This window comes from Oncorhynchus mykiss, chromosome 3, assembly GCF_013265735.2.
Source record: "Oncorhynchus mykiss isolate Arlee chromosome 3, USDA_OmykA_1.1, whole genome shotgun sequence".
NCBI classification, from domain to species: domain Eukaryota; kingdom Metazoa; phylum Chordata; class Actinopteri; order Salmoniformes; family Salmonidae; genus Oncorhynchus; species Oncorhynchus mykiss.
The window spans coordinates 55,913,792-55,924,132 of record NC_048567.1 but is presented as its reverse complement, the minus strand read 5'-3'; the positions used below and the strand labels follow the sequence as shown (position 1 = coordinate 55,924,132).

General features: G+C 41.9%; 1 protein-coding gene across 9 annotated transcripts in view; it reads left to right on the top strand.

Annotated features, from left to right (window-relative positions):
- Positions 1–249: 249 nt before the first annotated feature.
- Positions 250–10,341, top strand: part of LOC110520241 (1-phosphatidylinositol 3-phosphate 5-kinase) — a 33,502-nt gene continuing 23,410 nt past the window's right edge. For 4 of the 9 annotated variants that reach the window (XM_036974657.1, XM_036974656.1, XM_036974655.1 and 1 more), the window contains exons 1-9: positions 250–634; positions 2,176–2,366; positions 5,548–5,709; positions 6,197–6,223; positions 6,876–6,985; positions 7,323–7,494; positions 8,032–8,242; positions 9,092–9,118; positions 9,343–9,432. In XM_036974657.1, coding sequence (XP_036830552.1) covers positions 2,186–2,366; positions 5,548–5,709; positions 6,197–6,223; positions 6,876–6,985; positions 7,323–7,494; positions 8,032–8,242; positions 9,092–9,118; positions 9,343–9,432 — 980 coding nt within the window. In that variant the 5' untranslated portion in view covers positions 250–634; positions 2,176–2,185. Of the gene's footprint in view, positions 635–2,175; positions 2,367–5,547; positions 5,710–6,196; positions 6,224–6,875; positions 6,986–7,322; positions 7,495–8,031; positions 8,243–8,649; positions 8,713–9,091; positions 9,119–9,342; positions 9,433–10,341 lie in introns of those variants that run through there. The other 5 variants (XM_036974653.1, XM_036974654.1, XM_036974659.1 and 2 more) reach the window with 5 other exon arrangements.

The window sequence follows — 10,341 nt, the reverse complement described above, 5'->3', positions numbered from 1 at the left end:
ATATTAGTGCACAGGGCACTAAGGACAGATATATTCATGATATTTTTATCTTTACAATAAATGGGGACAAAAACATCCACAAGTAACACAACTCAGGTATACTAAAGTTTTCACTTATAGCTAAATTACATGGCAATTGTTGTTCTCTGAAAGTGTCTGTTCACAAGAAACTAAGTAAAACATGCTATGGTGTGTGTAGTGAACGTGTCATGTCAATCGATTAAATAGGTAGTAGATGCGCGCTGCCTTGTTTCGTAATCACAACGCTGTAGTGGAAACCAAGACTGTTCTCAGGGCGGGTCTGCCGGTTTTGACCTAGCAGAAGTTACTTTTCGTGGCAGGTTATGATAATTCGATCAAGTTTAGGAAAATGGTTACGGTTAGATAAAATGCAAAAACACACAACATACTGTATCTAGCTACAACCAGGTCTGCCCTGAGAACACTCTTGGTTTCTACTAATGCGATCACAACAGTTGATCGAACTGTTGTGGTCACGACTTGTCCTGTCTTGCTCAGGACTAGTCTGACTGCTTGAAATACATATCTCAAGATAGGGCGGCTACTCGACTTCACAGGAATTTACCTAATGTAATTTATTCATACAGGGATGTCCAAGGAGACCAACACACAGGTAATTTGTGTTATTTAGTGGAAATTCGATTATATGAGTGTTCACTTCACTCTTCCTTCATTTAGCTAACTACAGTGGGCCTGCTAACGTTAACTGCTAGCTAACGTTAGCTCACTGACTTGCCGGGCACAGTAGCGAACACAGAGTCTGCAACTGTAGTTAGTATGTGACAGCTATTCAGATCAATGATTTTTATCTGCACGATACTTCTTTGCAGTGGTTAGTTGGGTTAATTTATGTTTGTATTCTTGCACGGTTTCGCGGTGATAGCAAGGGAACGTTAGCTGTGTTACCAAATATTTGTTATAATTAACCCTATATGTGTTGTTACTGCTGCTTTGATGCACGCTAACATTAGTCAGTTTGTAGTATTATACACCAACAGTATGGCTATGTAGTTTACACACATTCACCTAGTTGCCTCTTTAGCTGAATGTGAGGCCGTGGGCATTCAAGGCTGTTGATGCTGGTTAACTCAGCTGCCATCATCAGGCCTATGGTCACATGACGGGGTGGAAATTATTGCTGGTGAGGTTTTCATTTTCCTCTGGTCCATCCCTCACCGGTGGCATCTACTGCTGTCAAGAGCAACGTTTTATCTTAGTTTGAAGAAAAACAGCAAAAGTCAGTCCCATTTGTTTTTATCAAACAGTAGCTTAATTTTAGCCTTATTGACATTTTATAAACTTAGCTCCATCATTAAACGTTCCTTAGTACAGTGACAGTGTATTCTCTCTAATTCTCTCTCTCTCGCTTTCTAATTCTCCATCTTTCTTTCTCTCTCTCTGTAGTTGGTGGAAAACAAGATTGTCTACATTCTCTTTTAAAAGGGACAGGATTTTCTTTCTTATTGTTATTTTTTTCAGATATGTGTTTCACAGTGACACTGTTTTCTTTACACCTCTGAGTTCCTCTTTGCTCTATTATAAAATACGCTGAGAGTGAATCTTGTGTCTTTGTTGAGGGTAAGCCTGTAAAGCATGGTTTGCAACCGACAGTAGCTCTGGGCTGTTCTGCAGTCATTGAGTTTCTTAGAATTATGACCTACCTAAGCTATGGGCTCAATTTTATTAAACCAGAATTGCAGGTTTCCATTGTCAAATAAAATCACACAATTTTGTGTACTTTTAAAAACCTGCCACCAAAAATATTTTCAGTTTTAGTAGAAATAACAGTACTAATGTTTATTTTGGTGTTGGTTCTCAATAAACAACTAAATGGGTATTGTGGAAAGGTGAGTGGCTGAAATGAGAAGTAGAATAACTCAGGTCAGAGGCTAAAATGTCTCACTTGCAGCTCAGTTAGACAGACTACTGAGGAATCATTGAAGTTGCTTATTTCAGACTAGAGGAACAAATCACAGGTAAACTGTTCCAAAGTAATAGTTTGAATAGCAAGAAAGTGTAACTTGTTTACCATGATCATTGAAATGTTAGAGGCAATGCCTAAGTTTAGGGCTGCCTGTTTACACACGGTTAAGCAGAGGATCACCATGTCACCACAATGTTCCAGTCTCATGTGATCATTTGTCTTTCCAACAGGAGCAGTAACATGGCTGCTGACGACAAATCCTCCTCCTCATCCTCTACGCTGGATTGGAGTGTGGCGCCTCCTATTTCCCCTGGCAGCCCATCTCACCTGACACACTTCAAACCCCTGACTCCAGAGCAGGACGAGCCCCCGCTCCGATCAGCATACAGCTCCTTTGTCAACCTGTTCCGCTTTAACAAAGGTCATTACTAAGATAACACACGTGATACGCATGATGAAAGCAGACAAGATTTCAGGGATTGCAGACATTCACACAAACTTACTTAAATGACACTATTTGTAATTGTTTTGAGATGGTTGACAGTCATCTAGTAGACCTGTGCATTAAGATGAGGAGACAAGACAAAAAAGTGGAATAATTGAGTCGTTGTTTTGTCACACTGTTATTTCTTATTCTGTGGAGTGCCCTATAGCAGTCAATACTATGCAGTACTGTACAGTCTAGGCTACTGTACTGTACCCTAGGATGCAGGGAAAGGTACTGTAGCATTGACCACCAGCCGGGTTTACAGTCAGTCAGTTTAATGGTCTGGGGCCGTTTTTCATGGTTCAGGCTAGGCCCCTTAGTTCCATTGAAGGGAAATATTAACGCTACAGCATACAATGACATTCTAGACGATTCTGTGCTTCCAACTTTGTGGCAACTATACTACATGACCAAAAGTATGTGGACAACTGCTTGTCGAACATCTCATTCCAAAGTCATCATCAACATGAATATGGAGTTTGTCCCCCATTTGCTGATATAACAGCCTCCACTCTTCTGGCAAGGCTGTCCATTGGAACATTGCTGCGGGGACTTGCTTCCATTCAGCCACAAGAGCATTAGGGATGTTGGGCGATTAGGCCTGGCTCGCAGTCAGCATTCCATTTCATCCCAAAGGTGTTCGATGGGGTTGAGGCTCTGTGCAGGCCAGTCAAGTTCTTCCACACCGATCTCAACAAACAATTTCTGTATGCACCTCGCTTTGTGCACGGGGGCATTGTCATGCTGAAACAGGAAAGGGCCTTCCCTAAACTGTTGCCACAAAGCACAGAATCGTCTAGAATGTCATTGTATTCAATAGCATTAAGAACCATAAAAAACAGCCCCAGACCATTATACCTCCACCAAACTTTGCACTTGGCACTATGCATTAGGGCAGGTAGCGCTGTCCTGGCATCCACCAAACCCAGATTCGTCCATTGCCCTATAGCAGTCTATGCAGTACTGTACAGTCTAAGCTACTGTACTGTACCCTAGGATGCAGGGAAAGGTACTGTAGCCTTGACCACCAGCTGAGTTTACAGTCAGTTTAAGATTAACAGGAAGCAGAATGGAACAGAATGCAACTCAGAGCAGAGCCCATGTCCCATGAGGTCATGTGATGTGACACTGCCTGTTGGCTAGGTGCAAGGAAGGGGCCGGCCAACCACATGGTCCATCATGTCTCCCTCTCTCCAGGCCACGTCCTTACTGGCAGGCCCCTCACCAAGGCAGCAGGGCTCTGCTCATATACTGTAGCATGGAGCTTTAACATTCTATTTCACATTTTTTTAATTATTTTTTTAATATATTTTTTTATTTAATGGAATCATTAGAGGGATGGTGAATCACTTTACGCTGATAAGATTAGATCTAGAGAGAGCAAGGGAACAATTATGGACACCAGCAATGCATACACATATAAGTACATTCATGTACACACACTTAAAGCTGCAATATGTAACTTTTTGGGTGACTCAACCAAATTCACATAGAAATCTGATTTGTAAATCTGCGGTATAGCTTAACTTTCTTTGTGCACTATTTCTATGCTTCCTGTTCTTAAGTTTCGGTTTTGTACACCAGCTGAAAATACAATATTTTGGGGTATGGAAAATATATTTCACAGCGGTTGAGATGGTACAAGGATTATACTTGCTTTTTTTGTCCATTAAAATAACATCAAATTGATCAGAAACACAGTGTAGACATTGTTAATGTTGTAAATGACTATTGTAGCTGGAAACGGCAGATTTTTAATGGGATATCTACATAGGTGTACAGAGACCCATTATCAGCAACCATCACTCCTGTGTTCCAATGGCACGTTGTGTTAGCTAATCCAAGTTTATCATTTTAAAGGGCTAATTGATCAATAGAACCATTTTTAAATTCTGTTAGCACAGCTGAAAACTGTGGTTGTGATTAAAGAAGCAATAAAACTGGCCTTTAGGCTCGTTAAGTTTCTGGAGCATCAGGTTTTGTGGGTTCGATTACAGGCTCAAAATGACCAGAAACAAAGAACGAAACTCGTCAGTCTAGTCCTGTTCTGAGAAATGAAGACTATTCCGTGCGAGAAATTGCCAAGAAACCAAAGATCTCGTACAACGCTGTGTACTACTCCCTTCACAGAACAGCGCAAACTGGCCTAACCAGACTAGAAAGAGGAGTGGGAGGCCCCGGTGCACAACTGAGCAAGAGGACAAGTCCTCAACTGGCAGCCTCATTAAATTGTACCCACAAAAGACCAGTCTCATCGTCAACAGTGAAGAGGCGACTCCGGCATGCTGGCCTTCTAGGCAGAGTTGCAAAGAAAAATACATATCTCAGACTGGCCAATAAAAAGAAAAGATTAAGATGGGCAAAATAACACAGATACTGGACAGAGGAACTCTGCCTAAAAGGCCAGCATCCCGTAGTCGCCTCGTCACTGTTGAAGTTGAGACTGATGTACAATAGTCATTTACAACATTAACATTGTCTACACTGTATTTCTGATCAATTTGATGTTATTTTAATGGACAAAAAATAATATGTGCTTTTCTTTCAAAAACAAGGACATTTCTAAGTGACCCCAAACCTTTCAACGGTAGTGTATATTAGAACTATTAGAATTTCTGCATAGTGCACCTTTAAGGGTAAAGTAGTGTTTTTTTTAGACGCAAAGGCAAACTTCAAGGAGTAGGACATTCAAGGAGTTGGTCTGATGGTACCCTTTGATGGTATCGACTTCCCCTTTGCTTGTGGGAACAATAGAGCGTGTTGTCCTAAAAAACGGAAATTAGTTGCCTCTGGTTTGTTCAGCTATTCATACGGGGAAAATGAATGGGGAAAGAATAGGGTTTTGGGATAAATACCGAAAATAAGGTCCGAGGTTGACACAGGCTTAGAACATTTTGTTCTATGAGATTTCAGTCAGTTAACATGACCTTTCTGAATTATGTAGCCTTTATGTGCTTTTTTAAATGCCATAACCCCCCCCCCCCCCCCATGTCATGAGGATAACTGTGCCATCTAAAGATGTTACTTTTGTTAAGTAAATCAGGTGTTCAATTAGGTAAAAAAGAGACTGGAGTGTCACTTTAAATGACCTGTTCTAATTAATCTATGTGTACAGAGGAGGGGCGGCCACCCTCAGTGACAGAGAAACCGGATGTGGTTGTGGCGTCACCCACTGGGGAGCGTAGGAACTGGACCATACCAGCACACTCAATCCACGGCTCTGGGGCGCATAGGAAACAACACCACGATCTTTTACGCAGGACTTCTACTGCTTCAGGTACCACACACACACACACACACATTTATTCTAATACATCAGATGTACAGTATACTTATACAGTGGGGGGTTGAATACTGCGCTGTTCGGTAGGGCTTGCAAGTTAAGCATTTCACTGTACTTAGGCATGTGACAAAAATAACTTGAGTGATTCTTTGTGCTTTCATTTATATTTGGAGTGATTGCATTAACTGTCTCTCTGGCTCGACCTGATAATGGTGATGAACGTTTCATGCTGATAGGATTACTCATCAGTCAGAGATCCGAGTCACTGGAGGCGTTATATCCACTAGGCAAGCTTAAAGGAGAGCTGCTGTGTTTCTACCATGGGCTAGAATACGTATTGAACTAGTGCTCTTTTTGGGAGGGCTATCCATTTTGACATTTTCTAGTTTTAAGTTAGCGACGTGCAGATAAGAATGGATGCACAGTGTGAGTAACATGACATCTATTCAAAAAAGCTGATGTATGTCTTTTCTTTTTGCAGTGGACTGGCCATTATGGCCTGGTGAGGGTGAGGGCCTTCTATACTGTGTGTTTGCTAAGAATTCTGAAATGTTTTTTGCGCTTGATTTTTTTAACAACCTGGTTTCATAGAGTGGGCGGCTAACCCAAGCACCTGAGTGGTTTTGGTGTGAGTGTGGTTGATCTAGCTACTTTTGGCATGTATGGATAAAGTGCCTTCTGATGTTATTTTGTTGCCAACACTGATATTTGATCAGTTGTATGTGTTTGCATAATGGTATAAGAACTAACATCATACTACCTTTTTTTTTGTTTCTCATTCAATGGCATTTGTCCAATTTGCGTTATCTGTATAATTTTATTCATAACCATAATTGTTCACTAGAGCCTAGTTTATGGCTACTGATATACTGGTAAGCTTCTGTTGTGTTATTGTGCAATCCTTTTTTAACTTAACCTGCCATTATCAAAGCAAATCCTTGTAGAGATTGTCAATTTCCATGCCCGTTTTGGGCTATAACCTACCTAAGAGAGGTATAAAAAAAAATGTCTCTCCCAGTCTCCCTCCTTTACCTTTCTGCATTTTATTTGCATGAAAAGGGAGCATTTGCATGACGTGAATGGTTAGACGAAATCTGCTATGACGTGTGTGTTGAATGGCTGCACCATGTGTGTTTCTTTTTGTGTGTGTGCGCTCCTAGAGGGCCGTAGGAAATCGGAAACCCCCCTGGGCACTCACGATCCTCGTACGGCTGTTCAGCTCCGCACTGCTCTGAAGAGACTCAAGGAGATCATGGAGGGAAAGAGCCAGGTATCTACCATACCATTTCACAATCACACTGCTGCTGTTGTTTATTGTACTTCACATTACACTGCTGTTGTTTTACACACCGTTACTCTAGTGCTGCTTGTTTTTACTTGGAGAAATATAACTTAGCTTACTATCACAATCACACACAGGCAACTGTTCCAAATATGGGACAACATGTAAAGACACCTCTTATTTATTTCAAAGTAGGCTGTTATTGTTTCATCTAACTGTTTAATTTCAGTGAAATATAGTTTTCATATACTTTGAAAAGATTGCTTCAGCATTACTTTATACCTCAGTGTTAATTGGTCCACTAAATAAAGAAGGCATATTGCAGGACAGTGACCTGAAGCAGTACTGGATGCCAGACAGCCAATGTAAGGAGTGCTACGACTGCAATGAGAAGTTCACCACCTTCCGCCGCCGCCACCACTGCCGGCTCTGTGGCCAGATCTTCTGCAGCCGCTGCTGCAACCAGGAAATCCCTGGCAAGTTCATGGGCTACACGGGTGAGTGCATTGGGGACTCACAGGAGGGGGTGGGGGCATGACCTCAAGACCATGCCTACCCTTTGCCTGCATCATCATCATCATTATCCCTAGTGACCTCCTGAGGAGAGGGAAGACAGCCCCTAAAGAATGATCCCAAAGCAGGGTCACAATGTGTTAGAGAGGTCCAATGGAAGAGATCTAGTTGAGCCACTGCTGAGATCACGTGTATGTACAGAGGTCTATGGGTGCTCAGCATGGTGTTTTTTCTGCTGTGGTTGTGTGTGTTACTAAAGTTGGACTTGGGTAAGTTGACCAGTGACCTTTGAGCTAACATTGCTGTGATGTGAGAATCTGAGACCAAGATATCTATTCAATAGCATGTTTGTCCTTTGATGATGATGTGCTGTGACCTAACCATGCCATGCAGTGACAACACCACAGTAACCACGATACTGCCTCCATCCTAGATCATAGCAGGACCTGCTCTTCCTCTCACTGACTCCTACCCGTCTCGCTGTCTCCCTCCCTCCCGCCATTGTCTGTCTGTCTGTCTAGGAGACCTGCGGGCCTGCACCTACTGCCGTAAGATTGCTCTGAGCTACTCCCACTCTGCAGACTCTGGCTCCATAGGGGAGGACCTGTCTGCTCTGTCTGACTCCTCACCCTGCTCCACCTGCGTCCTGGAGCCCAGTGAGCCTCGCACCCCGGTCGGTGGACGGAAGGCCAGCCGCAACATCTTCCTGGAGGAGGACCTGGCCTGGCAGAGGTAAAATAAGGGTGCATCCCAAATGGCCCCAACCCTAAGAACACAGACCGAGAGGAGGAACCATAGAGATAAATCATAGGTTTAAGTCTGTGGAAGGAACCATGCATGCACTCTCCAGTCTTTTGCATCCTTACTCTAGTAATTTTGTCCCCTTCCTGTCCTACGAACAATGCATGCACTTCTCCTTCGCATTGACCTCTAGTCTTTTGTTGTCTTCTCTTCACCTCTCTTGTCCACAGTGTATTTATTTCTGTCTGTGTATATCCTGCATGATTTTCTGTGTATCCCTACTCTCATATCTTTGTTTTTTCCTTCAAATGCAGAGTTGAAGAGACAGAGAAGAGAGAAACATTCAGCACTCTTCATCCCCTATATCCTCTCCCCTCCATGTCCTCTCCTCTCCCTCCCTGCCCACTCCATCCTTCTCCTGTCTCCTCTGTCTGCCCTCCTTTTCTTCCCCTGTATACTGGGTGGGTTCCTTATCCCTGCTTGGTCCACGTGCATGGTTTTATTGGCGCTCTACTTCCTCTTAACCAATCAATCAATCATATTACCTTTGAGAGGGGTGCCTTTGAAAAACGTACATTTCTCAGCAAAAGGGATTTCAAATAAATGTTTGACTTTAAAAACAAAGAATACCAAGAGGTATTATTATTCGATTGAACATACTTTTCCTATTATTTTTCAAATACATCCCTTTGTTTGATTTTGACAGGGAAGCATGCTTTTATATTTTGTTTAGCTCTAATAAAATGCCATCCCTTTGAACTATATAACCAGCTTTGATCCCATTTTCAGTGTTCCGCTCTTGCTCAAATGAAATATTTTCCCCTTTCTCTCCTGGCATAGAAAAACTCCCATTGGGATGAGAAAGAAGTGAGTCCTGCTGTTACTTTTACTAACGTTCCAACTTCTCTGACAGCTTGTAACAGTTTATTTTTTATTTTTGACTTGAGCTTTACCATTCGAGCCCTACCATATTGAGACTTCTGCATGCGTCTACCATAGCAAGTTCCGGTAGTGTTCTATTGACATCAAAGATGGATGTGAAATGATTTAGTTCAAGAATGAATTTGTTTGTATGTATGTCTGTGTGTCAGTTTGATTCACCAGGACTCTCAGAACAGTGGCATGAATTCTAGACGGAGCACGCTACAAGAGGATGGAGGCAAGTCCCCAATAAGGAAGCGGTGAGTGTCTGCTTTTGGTCCAACATCTTTATATAGAACCCTTTTACAGCTTCTTTTACATTCTTCCAGCTATGTTTAGGGTTTGTATTTTGGTGCCCTATTTTCTGATAGTGCATCCCACAGAGAGATATTTCTATGAAGTTCAAGGTTGGTTTCTTTTACAGAAACAAAGCATGTCTGACTTTAGTTAATAGGAAGGAAATTGTCCAAGCCATTTTTGTCTCTTAGATTATGGGGACATTATCTATATGCATGCAGCAGCATTTACACTTAAACCACTAGATGCTGTTTTCCATTATGCCCTCGGGTTTATTACTGGTCATGGTTCTAGAATTCACTATTGTGTTTTGTATTAAAAAGTGGATTGTACCTCATTGTATGTAAGGAGAGAGCAGCATTTTCTTGTTTATTTACAAAGCACTCATGCAGAAACATCCTATCATTAATTACATTTAGACTTCCAAATGACCAAACCCGGTCTCAGGCTTGGATAACCCTGGAGGCCCCTTCGGTCTCTACATAGTTGGGTAAAGCTGATTTTTTTAGTTTTTTTGGGCCCTTTATGTGGAACAACTTCCAGAGCTCTCTGAAATGAGATGTTCTGGTCCCAGTTGGTCAGTTGAGAGTCATGATCAGAGACTTCTACGTTGATAAATGTGTCTATCTGCCTTGTAATTTTGTATATTGTATATGTTTGATGTATTTATGCAGGGTTCGTCTGTGAAAGACAGCCTAGTGTCCCTGTCAAAATAAAGGTTAAATAAAATCTAGAATAGTTATAATAGTGTGTTCATTCTATTTCTGTTGGACCCTTTTTGACATCTATTAGTTCCCTCCCTTTCCACTCTAGGGGTTTGGCACAGTTATTGTAATATCCGACAGGACGTTAGTATTAGATTACTTGGGAGA